Source organism: Pygocentrus nattereri, chromosome 17 (assembly GCF_015220715.1).
Source record: "Pygocentrus nattereri isolate fPygNat1 chromosome 17, fPygNat1.pri, whole genome shotgun sequence".
Taxonomy (NCBI): domain Eukaryota; kingdom Metazoa; phylum Chordata; class Actinopteri; order Characiformes; family Serrasalmidae; genus Pygocentrus; species Pygocentrus nattereri.
The window spans coordinates 13,163,112-13,177,323 of record NC_051227.1 but is presented as its reverse complement, the minus strand read 5'-3'; the positions used below and the strand labels follow the sequence as shown (position 1 = coordinate 13,177,323).

At 40.9% G+C, this 14,212-nt stretch overlaps 1 protein-coding gene across 3 annotated transcripts in view; it reads right to left on the bottom strand.

Annotated features, from left to right (window-relative positions):
• The window catches only part of ptbp1a (polypyrimidine tract binding protein 1a), a 37,552-nt gene that overhangs the window by 20,791 nt on the left and 2,549 nt on the right, over positions 1-14,212 (bottom strand). For 2 of the 3 annotated variants that reach the window (XM_017706306.2, XM_037546642.1), the window contains exons 2-5: positions 12,586-12,639; positions 11,068-11,098; positions 2,430-2,496; positions 2,138-2,310 (exon numbers count right to left, since the gene is read on the bottom strand). In XM_017706306.2, coding sequence (XP_017561795.1) covers positions 2,138-2,310; positions 2,430-2,496; positions 11,068-11,098; positions 12,586-12,639 — 325 coding nt within the window. The remainder of the gene's footprint in view (positions 1-2,137; positions 2,311-2,429; positions 2,497-11,067; positions 11,099-12,585; positions 12,640-14,212) is intronic. The other variant, XM_017706307.2, reaches the window with a different exon arrangement.

Genomic DNA, 14,212 nt, shown 5'->3' with positions numbered 1-14,212 from the left:
TCAGCTGAAGGAATAAGAAAAGTGTCCAAAATTTCAGTGTAGACTTCGGCATTTACTGAAGTAGTAATGACTCATCTCCCCCGTGCCTTTACCTGACATGCAGCCCCAGATCATCAATGACTGTGGAAGTTTACATGTTTTCTTCAGGCAGTCATCTGTATAAATTTCATGGGACCGGCACCAAACAAAAGTTCCAGCATCCTCACCTCGCCCAATGCAGATTCGCGATTCATCACTGAAGATTACCTTCAACAGCCCATGATTGCTTTACTTTAGCCCACTGTAGCCTTGTTCTTTTCTGTTTGTGTGTTAATGATGGCTTTCGTTCGGCTTTTCTGGATGTACATCCCATTTCTTTTAGGTGATTTCTTACAGTTCGGTCAGAGACATCGACTCCCGTTTCCGCCCACTTGTTTCTCATTTGTTTTGTTGTGCGTTTTGTTTTCAGGACATTTTGCTTTAAGTTTTCCATCTTGACGTTTTCCTTGGTCTACCTGTATGCTTCCCTTTTACAACCTTCCAATCTTGTCTGTACTTGGTTCAGATTTTTGGCACAGCTGACTGGGAATACCCAACATCTTTTGCAACATTCCGTGATTATTTACCTTCTTGAAGTTTTATAATTCTCTCCTTTGTTTCTATTGACATCGTGTTGGAGCCATGATTCATGTCAATCCACTTTGTGCAACAGCTCTCCGAGGTGTAAGCACTAAGACTAATCAGGAGATTTAATCTGATGCAGGTGTTTGTTTTAGAACTGCAAATTACAGAGCGATTCCATAACATTTTCCTCAGAATTTAGTGATTCCATATTTCTTTCCTCTACTTGATCTAAAAACAAGTGCGGCTGACAATAATTATATTTCTTTTTTTATTGTTTTCTTAATGTCAGAAGGTTGGAACTTTGAGAAAAATAAGTTGTGGCATGTCTGATTAACTTCCTTCTACAAATTTAAACAATTGAAAGATCTTCCTCCAAGAGTGGTGATTCCATAATTTTTGCCAGGGGTTGTAGAGCGCAACAATTAGTCAACATTATCACCATAACGCTGAGGATCTGGACTGAATAACTAAACAACGATAGCAACAAATAATACTTTGGGGAAGCTGGCGGGGGCACAAGCTCTTGTTAGGCAGTTTAAGTAATTTAAGCTTAAGTAAATATTAAACTGTCAATTACCAATAGCCATCACTAAACTTGTTAGTATCACTAAAGCCTTGAAAGTTTACTTTAATTTGGCAGCAGGATAGTTGCTGTCATGGCAGCTCAGTAAGTGTATTTTTTTTAAATTTTTTGTCTTAAACTTCTAACATTAGGGGCGTCAAACTCAACCACTAAACGGGTCGTGTGGGGAAATCTTCACAAACCCCTGGGGCAGAGAAAAAACATTTTTCTTTAATTAATTAATGCGTGCTATAATCCAGACTGGTCATTGTTTATTTAAAATACACAAACTCCAACAGCAAAATACAGGCACTTGTAGGAGACCTTGAAATATTACATGAAATCTTAAAATATTCAAAATTTAAAATGTCCCCAGGAGTTCAGACTTCACCTCAATCAATCTGCTTGAACTAGACTCCTGGCATCTTTTCTTTGCAGCAAGGTCATTTAGACTTGGGCTCAATTTCTGAGCTGCTGATCTGACAATCTGTGTTTATGTTGGTTGAACTGCAGCTGAAATGCAGCTGGTGTGTTTGGTGATGTGACTGGTGTGGAAATGTGTGAACTGAGGTGTAACCGCTGTCCTACTGACTGATGCTGCAGTACGAAAGTAAGATCACATTACGTTGCAGTGCATGCTGGGGACTGCCGTGCACTGCATTGTAAAACAATTAAAATACTTTTCTGGGCTGGACAGGATTGTGTTGTGGCCTTGTGTTTGACACATTCATAAATAAAAGGCATGAAAAATTTTAATTGTGGTTTTCAATATATTGTCTTTGTAAAGTTTTGATTCTACAGGAATCTAAATTCTATACACTTAACCACAGTAAGTGGTTACCATATATACCATAGTATTTTTAGGGCAAACTAATCTGTTGCGTCTTCCCCCAAACTTTAGGCTGAAAGAAAACAGCCAGATGTCCAGGTCTGATCACTGACTGCTGTTTCCACAGTAAATGAGACGCATACCTGGTTCTTCCCCTTCAGCATCAACAGGTTGGTCACTTTGCCAAATGGCAGCCCCAAGGAAATCACCTCCGCTTCATTGATGTCGTTGGGTAACTTGCGCACGTGGACGACTCGAGACGGAACGCCCGGACTCCTGATGTCACCTTTAAACTTCTTACTGTCGTTACCATTTGCTGAAAGGTAAAGAAGGACTGAATAAGGACAGTTTACTTAACAATGACAGTGCAAACTACAACCTGTTGTGTGGGAAAGACATGAAGCAGCCTAGTTTTCTCATTCTGCAAACACGTACCAGCTCCTGAGCTCATGATATATGGTCCGTTGGATATACAGGAGGAAAAGAGTTCGTCAGATCCCCTCTGGAATGGAAACGAGGAAAAAGTTCATTTGCAAGTGTCTCAGTAAGGAAAATGTGATGCATGGAAAAGACTTCAAATGCAGGACTCTGGACTGACCAGCGTCTGACCAGCGTCCATTTATGAGCGGCTTTTATAGGCCTGGAAAATGTAATAACTTAATTTATAAAACAGGCCGACTGTAAAATATTCTACGTTAATGGTGAAAGAGAAACTATGTATTACTGGGCATCTGGGGTTTAAGAATATTCCAGACACACAGAGACATAGAATATTTTGAACATGCATTAAGATAATAGCGGACGACATGTCGATATTGCACCACAATATGCTCCCTTGAAAACATCACGTCAATAGCTTCGGGACATCACTGAAAAGTTTAGCCCTTTAGGCGTCACAGGTAAGAATTCTTTGTAACGTTTGTAGCGCCAGTCGAGAAGAATTTAGTTCTTTATCAGAGGAAGTAAGTCATGGTACACGGATTTTATAAATATAAAGCAGAAAATACTCTAATAAACACTAAGGCTATGGAGACAGCACTGTTTAGCATTATAGAAGCTTTACATTACATTTGTGAATATGTATGTCATGTGACTGGCTGCTCATCATAAATGAGGATTAATCACAGCCTGAGCATTTAAACTAGGATTAATTCCAGTTTACACGCCCCGGCTGGGATTAATCCCAGTTTACACTCCCAGGCTGGGATTAAACCCAGTTTAAATGCCGAGGCTAGGATTAATCCCAGTTTAGACGCCGAGGCTAGGATTAATCCCAGTTTAGACAAGTCGGGCTGGAATTAATCCTTGGGCAGGTGCACATGAACGCATGACAGCCCAAGTATCTAAACTGGGATAAATCCCAGCCCGAGTATCTAAACTGGGATAAATCCCAGTCTGGGTATCAAAACCTATTTTAACAGAGAAAGTTGGCCACCTTTGTTAAACAAGGGACGTTCTAGGTATGTGAAGCTGAAACTTGGTCAGGAACACTGTCTATGTTGAACACGCCTGACGAGACGGACCCTCCTGCCTAACAAAACCAACGAAGGAGAGAACCGGACTCTGCAGCTTTAAAAAATTACCACCAAACAAGGTTAGAAGGAAATGAGATTTCCAAGTCCACAGACAGAGTAAGGTCTTACAGAGAAGCCTGCAAGCACAGAACCAACCGTACAGAACCAGGACATGCTCAAAGAAAAAAAACAGTGATGCACTGAAAATGAAAATTCCTGACAGAACCGAAATCCAAGACACAAAAACGTTTTGAATAAACGACTTAATGTACATAAACAAATTAACAGAGACAAATGCTTTCAATGTTGATATCTGCTTTAAACCAAACATGAAAAAAGCATGTATTTTACACATACATATAAACATTCTGACCACATCCTCGTTTCTACGCTCAGTGTCCTTTTTATCAGCTCCACTTTGTAGACTACAGTCCATCTGTTTCTGATACTTTGTTTACCCCCCTTTTACCCTGATCTTCAGTGGTCAGGACCCCCACAGACCCTCACAGAGCAGGTATTATTTCGGTGGTGGCACTGCAGGAACACTGACGTGGTGGTGGTGTGTTGCGCTGGTACAAGTGGATCAAACACAGCAGTGCTGCTAGAGTTTTTAAACACTGTCCACTCTATTAGACACTCCTACCTTGTCAGTCCACCTTGTAGATGTAAAGTCAGAGACGACAGCTCATCTGCTGCTGCACAGTTTGTGTTTGTTAGTCTAGTCCTTCATCGCTGCCCACAGGACGCTGCCGGCTGGATATTTTTGGTTGGTGGACTATTCTCAGTCCAGCACACTGAGGTGTTTAAAAACTCCAGCTGCACTGCTGTGTCTAATCCACTCAGACCAGCTCAACACACACTAACACACCAGTGTTACTGCAGTGCTGAGAATGACCCACCACCCAAATAGTACCTGCTCTGTGAGGGTCCATGGGGGTCCTGTCCACTGAAGAACAGGGTAAAAGGGGGTAACAAAGTATCAGAGAAACAGATGGACTACAGTCTGTAACTGTAGAACTACAAAGTGCAGCTATACAGTAAGTGGAGCTGATAAAATGGACAATGAGTGTAGAAACAAGGAGGTGGTCAGAATGTTACGCCTGATATTATTATTATTATTATATAAATACAGCAAAGATGCTACAATGTTCCTTTAATCTGGGGCTGTACCTATATCCAATCTGCTCTTGGTTGGTTGCTCTTAGTGTAGTGGTTAACACCTCTGCCTTCTACGCTGTAGACTAGGGTTCAATCCCCCACCAGGGCAAGCACCCTACACTATACCAATAAGGGTCCTTGGGCAAGACTCCTAACACCACCTTAGCCTACCTATGTATAATGATCAAATTGTAAGTCGCTCTGGATAAGAGCGTCAGCCAAATGCCATAAATGTAAATGTAAATGATCTGTGGATCTAGATTATAGATATTTTCACTGCTGATCTGCTCAAACTGTTTGCTGATGAGTGCCGAAGAACCAAGGCACAGCATTTTTTTCAACACCAATTTCAACACCATTCAAACAACTTGCGTTGCACCCCCATCTAACAGGCACCAAGAAACTCAACAACCAGCAGTAACAGATTACACCACTGTTTACTCGCAGTAAGAGCAACAAAGAGAAGGCAGCCCAAACAGAGGCAGCTATGTCCAGCCACAAGGAACAAAGCCGGTCACTCGACGCCAAAGCTGTGGCCACTTGGCCAGCCGAGTTCCTAAAGAGCAAATCATTCAGCATCACTCTCTTAATAAACCACTTCAAGATGGAGAGTCTGCTGGAGTGGTCACATGCACTGGATAAGCTAAAGCCTTTTACTCTCCATAGCCACAATGCGAGTTCTGTTCCAGCCAGAAGGACAGCATTGTTAGCAAAGCTGCACTGGACTCTGTTCTCCTCCCAAGCTCCAGCATTCAGAGCACTAATCTCACAAAAACGAATCCTCCTCACTTTGTTTTTCTAAAATAGGAGCTCAAAGTAGAATGTAAACATTGTCATAGTTTCATAACACTGTTCGCTACCAAGCTCACATACTGAAACCAGAGCCTGACGAAGCCTGGTCAATATAACCGTGGCCAATATTAATTAACCGCAGTATCAGTACAGTTCAGAGACGTCGGCATTCAGGCACCAATAATTCTGTCTGGGAATCGGACTCATGAACTTTTATCATAAGAGAATAGAAATAGGAGGGGATAAAATGTGCCACTTACTATGGATTTGTGGCTTAGATTTAATAAGCTTTATCTATAGAGCACTGCATACAGAGCAGCTCAAAAATTTACCTTAAGCAGTAAAACTACTAATTGGACAATTAGTTTTGTCTGCAACAAAAATTAAGTAAATAAATGTTTAAACAAATATATTTGTCCATATCTCCATTTTTGCTGATTGTTATTTTTCTATATGATTAAAGGACGAGTCAACGTCGTTTAAATTGTATATTTCATGATTAGTAGACCAACAGAAATGCCCCCAAATAACTTGAAATAAAACCTCTTCACACTAACTTTCATTAAAAATTTGAGCCTCGTCATCTCGCCCTGCAAGGCTGCTGTTTGAGATGCACATTTTTGCTTGACAGCAACATGAAAACATCAAAAAATACTGTTTCTAATTTTTCATTTAGCTTGTAACGTTAGCCATTTACATTTATTGTAGTCTGCTTTTCGGGTTTTTTGCTTTTACTGCTTAATTTCACTGGTCCGAAGGTTAAGCACTTCAATCAACCAACCAACCTTTATTTAAACTGAACACATTGAGGGAGACCCTCACTTACAATGTAGCCCAGTAATACAGGAATCAGGGTTTGAGAAGTTGTACAGTTCAATAAACTAATAAAATTAATACAACTTTGCTCAGAAATGTTATGTATAAATAGTGCTCTATTAATATATTATTACTATCACCATTATTATTATTGTTATTATTATTATGTTATTATTCATCCAGACCCCATTGTGTAGCTCAAATAATCTAAAATATTATGGTCATGAGCTAATTTGGCTATAAAGAAACCAGAATTGGCCACAACATCCCACACCGTGGAAAGAGTTCTGCGAGGGAACCCCCATCAAAGAATATATCAGTTCTAATACCAGCATCAAAAGCTGTGGAGCACCGACGCTACCACAGCCTGCACGCTGACTGCAGAGCCTCCTGATTTTTCCACTGATTGCCGGTTTAAGAGGGAGAAAACTCGCCCACCACCTCACAGAGCAGAAACACAGCTGGGGCTCTGCGGAGCGAAGGATAACAAAAACAGGGGAAGAGAGCGCAGAGTGGATGGTGACGTGGGCGTGCGGTTCTGGTTTCCTTCATCAAATTAAAAAAATAAAAATAAAAAGGGGGGCAAGCTCTCGCATTCCTCAGAGCTGAATCAGCACGTGTTGGGATCCTCCTGCCTTTTCTTGCTGTAAAACGCTCCATTGTTTCAGGCACATTATCCTCCCACTGCAACCGTTTCCTTCCTCTGTTTCTACCTAGCTGAGCTCAGAGTCACACTAACCAGAGGATCTGAAATGCAAGGTCAACGACTTAAAATTCTTTAAAACATTTTTTCACATGTTCGGTTTTCGTCTGAGACGTGATGAAGGCCTCAGTGTACACACCAACCTGTGGCTGATCTACTAGATTATGAATCATTTTTTGTGAATAGTTGTGACACTAGCCACATTTACATGCAGCCTAATAATCCGACCAATGGCTCAATTGGAACAAAATACATCCATGTAAACACCTCGATCGGAATAGTCTAGTTCGACTGAAGCCATTCGGAATACAGCTTATATCCGACTGATCGAGGTGGGTAATCCTGTAAATAATCCTTTAAATAGAAGAATAATATCTGTGCAAACGCCTGTATCCAGAAAGTTTAAGTCCGTGCTGCATGTGCGTCGCGTCATAGTGAGAGTTTATACTGTTCAACACGGCCGAGCAGAAACTGGTCTGCAGACGAGACGAAGTTTATGCTCTGATCTTTAAAAGACGGCAGTGGGACGGACGTCCAGCTTATGTGTCTCAAAACACGACGTCTTCCTCTCAGCTTTCTTTAATAAGGACGTGTGTTTTTAATCACTTTAAAATGTCAGACTCAGGAAAACATCCTTCACAAGTACTGCTCACTGCTGCTCATCTCACTCTGACTGATGCTTGTTGTCATGGTAAAGTTTACATTAAGCGGTTCTCTATGCATGCACGTGACTTTGGATCTGATTATGTAAACGTTTTCATCAGAGTGTTCAGCAGAGTGAGAATAAACACCTCTGTCTTAATCTGCAATCGGAATGTATGCAATCAGATTGGCAATAATCTCTGCATGTAAATACAGATAGTGAGGTCAATGGGGAGGACACAGACCTAGACTCGTTTCTGAGCCAGTCCTTCTGAACGCCCCAAGGTTAGGAAAGAAAAACACCTCCCTAAATGTTCAAATTCAAATCCAGGAGGCAGAAACTGCCTCACTACTTCCTACCCTTAATCTCATCCTTCCAGAATTAAGTAAACTGGATATTAGCCATCGCTCCTCACACCAACAGGGTGTCCTAGTTTGTGCGCATATAGAGCTGCTCATCATACACGGCTTTTCACCTCATGTGGTGTTTAAAAAGGTTGGTGGGGTCCACAGCTGAACGCTTTGAAGAAAAGCGCTGAGCAACACAATTAAAACTGTAGCGCCTTTTAAAATATTAAGTTTTGCTCTGCAGTTTGGTTTGTGTTGGATATGACGCCCAGTAACTGACGTTAATGACAAAAATAATAACACTGTGCGGCACTAATGTCAGTAACCTGATACACACATCGAGCTCACGGCCAACGGCTCGGAGTGGATGAAAACAAAACCCCCTCAGTCCTGTCTGCTGCACTAGCCTGAAGGAGCTGAAGGCTTGCAGGTGTCGGCTTGTTTACATGTGATGAAGCAGAAGCCTCTGAGCAGAGGGTGAACCTCGGGGTCAGAGGAACAGGAATGTAACCTCAAACATTCCAGGCAGCTTTAACAGCTTCAGCAGCCTTAGAGACCATCGTGATCGCTCCTCCAGACGCCTGCAGGAGGAAAGGGCGCTATGCTGCAGACGCCCGCCACATAGCGAAATTATCAAGGTTTTAAAGTAGGGATGGGCAACATGTCCACATTTACTGCACATTTAAGACCGACTGCAGCCTCTACAACCAGTATATATGCAGTCTGAAGCGTTGGCCAGCTACAGAGTAACAAGGAGCTGATTGGATGGCAGTCTATAATAAAATAATTTTCAACTATTTCAACAATTTAGTTTTTTTTTTTACCCTGTTTAAGTTGTTTATTTGGGCAAAGACCTTTTGGGTTTTTTTTCTCGCTTCAAAGGTGGAAAAACTAACTTCAAGATATTTAACAGCATTTCACATGATACGCAAAACATCTCCAATTAGGAATGCAACTAACAAGTTCCATGACCGATTGATCAGTTCATCATTGCTTTGTTTTAAGGGTGGGCAAGGGGGGATTATTAATTTGAGGTTTGAAAAGTCAGAACAGTCAAAAACGGACCAGAAGGGCCACATTTTAAAAAGCACAATCTACACCATGAACACTGATTTTTATTTCACATTCTGCGCTGCACTCCATCCAATTAATCAAGACTAAGGTAGCCTGATCCCACAGAAACTGTTTCTGTGGCTGAACACACTGCCGTCGGGCTGGTGGGAGACCAAAAAGAAAACGCTTGTTTTCAATAAATATCTGTAGGTCCAAGAAAGCACAGCTCACACGAAAAGGCAGCTCATCTCTAGGCAAAAAAGCACAGCAAGTGAATTTATCCCAACACTTCACTGTTGTGCTGGTGCTACTGAAAAACCGCAGCATATTCTGTGTACTGTCCCAAGTACAACCATTAAACATCAAAGTGAACAGCTAGGCAGTCAAGAAAACGCCTATAATTTAGGTTTTATTAAGAAAAGGAAAAAAAAGTCCTCTTTTTCCTTCTATTTTAATGCCCGTGTCAATGCTTTACATTTAAATGTGAATCAAACAAAAATGCCTGTTGCTCTTCACATCATGTGTAAATTTAATGATGATTGAACAAAAAGAAACAACCCAAAATTACTTGGGGAAAAGTTTGGCTTCACTGGCATTGCATTAAAATTAAAGTATGTTTTTTCCTTCTCTTGTAAAGTCACTATTTTGGAGTCAGTTTTGCTCCGACAGCAGCGATAAGCGAAATTATTAATATTCTAGTACGACGTGTCTCAAGTCTTACTTTTAAAGTGTGCACACTTTAAAGATAGCACACATTTGAGCCCAGTTTAATCTCAGTTTATGGGTTATTAAATATAAATATATAATATTATATATTTATTATTATATAAATAACTATATATATATATATATATATATATATATATATATATATATATATAAAATTAACAATTTCACCTTCAAAAGCCTCGATTTAGCAATATTCGTTTTAAAACAATTATCTACAACTCCAAGCACCACTTTAGAGCTCATCCCCAGTCATGTGTGAAAGGTGAGGCCATATTTTGAAGACAGACGTTTTTCTGCTATTTAAATTACAATAACCTATACATGTCCATGGAATATATAAATTAACCGAAAGAAAAATGCCAAATAAATAGTATAAAATATATAATAAAAAGGTCCCCAGGAGTCGAGTCACTGGTGTTACTGCGTGACAAAAACTCTTATTTTGAAATAAAAGTCACACCGATGACGTCACTCGACTTGACCCATTTTCTGAGGATCTATGAAGAAAAGCTCATGGAGAGTCCACTGTGTCTCTCAGTTCTCAGAGATTTTCTCATCCAGCTCATGATCTCATACGAAGCCTTTAGCTGACGTCACTGGTGTGACCGACTTTATTCTGAGGTCACTGTGAAAAAATAGAACACAAATGGACTAAATTCCATGTTTTAGTGGATGTTCCGTGATGGACAGCGTGTGGTTTGATGTTCTGTAGCCGCCGTTTAGTGAAATGCATTGTTCATTAAAAACGTCTCTGGTGTTTCCTTTATTATGTGGAACACCAATGACTGTCAGTGACACCAGCGGTTGCTATGGAGAGACAGGAAAGTGGACGTTTATGTAGAACGACCCCTATAAATAAAAACATTACTTTTACAAATTCATACTGTGCTACACAGAAAGGACGTAATAATGGCCTTCAGAAAAACCGACTAACGCCTCACCACTGCCTCTGCTACCCTGAGCCTCATCACTGAACCATTACAAGGGTGAGATGTTTGCACTCTGGTGTATCTTCAGGGTGACTGTTTAAACAGTAGGCGGACTTTGACCAGAATAATTAAAGTCTCTGTATCAGCAGGAGGCAGAACAGCAGCTACGGCTGTCACTTTCACTCGTCTTAGAAAGAAGCACGGCGAAAAAAAGAGATAATCCTGCTGTGACTCCATCAGTGGCATGAACAAGAGGGAGTTCCACATCGGGAACAACCACAAGAAGAGAAAAGGAACATTCTTTACTGAGGCAGGTCCACACATGAGCGGTTAATGAGTGGGTGCATGTAAATAATGAGTAAATTTAGGGACGGAAGACTGGAACGTACCTTTGTGCCAACTGTTATGTCATGGACTCCGCTGAAAAAGAAAGAAGCAATAATAAAATGTAAAAATCATGGAAAAATACAAAAGAAGAATCAGGCTGCAAAGATCTGTGTTCAAAGGAAGAAACGACCATTCTTCATTTAAAACGACAGCTCTTCAAAGGTTCTTTAGTTTAAAAAAGGTTCTATATAGAACCATGGTTAAAGCATTCTATGCATTGTGAAAGGGTTCTTCAGACTGATGAGGCTGGATGGAGAACCTATTTGAAAAGTGCTCTTTATAACACCAAAAAAGGGTTCTACTGTAACAGGCCTGACCAACTATGGATGAACCCTTTTCAAAAAGGTTCTATGAAGAACCATTTACAGCACATTCTCAATCAACCGGAAAGACCCTTTCATGGTGCAAAGCACCAAAGAACCAAAAAAAGATTAGGATCTAAATCTAAATGCTGTTACGTCTATACAGGGACTCCTTTATCTTTTAATTTCTTTAATTTTATTTTGTTTATTCTTTTGTTCCTTCCATAAACTGCTTTTTCTCTAAAGCTGCTTTGAGATAACTAGTTGTGAAAAGAGCTATTCAAATAAATGTTTTTGCTGCTCTTGGACCAAAACCGTGTATTTCCAAAATATTAACTTTACAGGAGAAAGAAAAAATATACTTGACTTTCAATGTAAGTCAATGGAACCAGACATCTGTCCAGGCCATTCTGGGCCTTTTCTTTTGGTCCCTTTATCATGAAACTTGCACATAATGTAAAGAGCAACAGGCAGTACCATATAACGTCAAAAACTGAAAAGCCAAAAATGGTGATACAAGGTTTTGCGTCCACAGCAGCGATTTTTATGAAGTCCAAACTCGTCAAAACTTTGTAATGGAAGTAAATGCAAGTCATTTTTCATAATTTCTATAATTAAATGCTTAAGATGTCAGTCGTTCGGAGTGGTTTGACGTGAAAAAATCTAAAAGTCATCCTAAAGTTTTTAGACTCAATATGGTTGCAAATAAGTTGCTTGATGTCTGATGGTCTTTATTTCAGTTCTGGGATGAAGTTTTGGCTACAATAAATGGATTAAAATACATTTATGATCTACTCGTGGCAGAGGTCATGAGCCAAAACTGTCCCCAAAGAAAACTTACTATTCCAGATTTTCAACATTCCATATAAACTCAGAAGACTCGTGTAGGTTCTCTGGTGGTTCTGGATGGTAAATACAACGTCTATATATGTGTTGTAGTCATGGTGACCCCTGGTTCCCATCACCACCACTGTAAAGACAACTGAACCATTTCACGCCAAACCCTCTCAATCTCTCTGTTTACAGTTATAGAGTTAGGGGTAAATTTTGGAAAATCTGTGGACTCTTGCACATTAAGCGTCCTTCTCATTCAAAGGAGTGTGGTCAGTCTGCACAGCCTTTCCTGAACCACTTCTGCAATCTTTAATCTTTACACTCCTAAAACGCAAAAATAAACGAGTGGCCCAAGACTGAAGACGTGCACGAGTAAAAACTTACTCTATTTCGTTGACGTACCTGGATCCCACAGGATACAAATCCGTCTCTAAACGTCTGCAAAAGAGCAACAAAACATTCAGGAAAGAGCAGAAAGTATGCATGGCATCTGTATAATCTGAACAGTTCGGAGTTGGGCCGCTGTACGCTTTCGAACTTCACCTTACATCAAACAAACCTCTACACATCTTCGTTCCAAGTGTCCAGTGCCCTGGACAAGTTTCCCCCAGGTATTCAAGCTTTGTAGAAACAGGTAAGTCACCACACTCCAAGTTTACAGAACTCACGTCTTTGACCCAAACCATTCCACCCCTCGCCCCCACCACTCAGCCCTTAGCCCACTTTTGGGATGCCCACGTCTAGGGGTGGGGGGTGTCCTGATCCTTCTTGAGATAGAGAGGTAGGGTGAAGTGCTGGGGCTACATGGACCTCCAAATGGAGGTTTTTCAGAGACTCCAAACAGAGAGATATGAGGGGGAAAAATGGCTCAACAAGAGACCAAAAAAACCCACAAGTGTGAGAATTTTATCAGTTAAAAATTACAATACTATTGTTTTAGCTAACTTTCCCATTCCACCTTAAATAGTCCAGCTGTTCTGATGCCTGAAGAGTCAGAACGTAACCGCTGGTCCATTTAAGGCGGAACGGGAAATTTTGAATAAGAATCTGGAGAATATCCAACTTCAGCTTCATATCACTGAAGAATTAGGGGTGGGTGATAAATAACTGCCCCCCTCTTCGAAGGCGTATGATCCCTAAATGTAACTAAAGCCCAGCAGTGAGGAGCTGAACTTTCCCCTCCTCTGCTGTCACTGCAGACGGGCAGGGTCGCCTACAGAGCAGCGCTATAGCTGTTAATGAAGTGATGCTCTTTATATTTGAGGCTCTCATTTCATAGGGCATGACTACAACCACTACCCCTTGTGACTCAGTTCCAAACTGAGTGTCAAACTCAAGGCCCGCAAGAGCTTAAAAGATCTGACTGACTGCAATCTACTGGCTTAATGCCGTCGCTTCACGGGTAACATAATCGGCATGAATTGTGGGAAATGGAGTTTATGGTCAATGCACGCTTTTAGACTTTAATTATTAATTATTCCGCCACTAACTCTAAAGCGTGCATTGACCTTAAACGCCATTTCCCACGATTCATGGCGATGATGTTACCCGCGAAGCGACGGCATTGAGCCACTAGATTACAGTGTGTACTCTTCGATGTGATTTTTTTCAACAAGTGGAATTAAGAAACAGCTACAGATGTTGATCCCAAAACGTCCGGGAAAAGAAAAATTGATGCCGATGGAAGACGTTTCGAGAGATGGGAAGGCGAACACATGTTCTCCTCAAGGAGAAAAACCGGTATGTCTTGTGTTGTGAGGCGGTGGCAGTCGTCAAGGAGTACAATTTACACCGGCACCTTGATACCAAACACGGAGCTCAGTATGCCAAAGTTAGCCTTCAAGAAAAGCAACAAATTGTACAAGAATTAAAAGGCAAACTGCGATCGCAGCAGATGTTCACAGCTGTGAAAGCTAGCTTTAGTGCAGCTGAAGAAACCGCTCGCGCGTCCAAGTCTTTTTCAGAGGGTGCGTTTTAGAAGCGGTGCATGCTGAAGGTCTGAGAGCAGGTA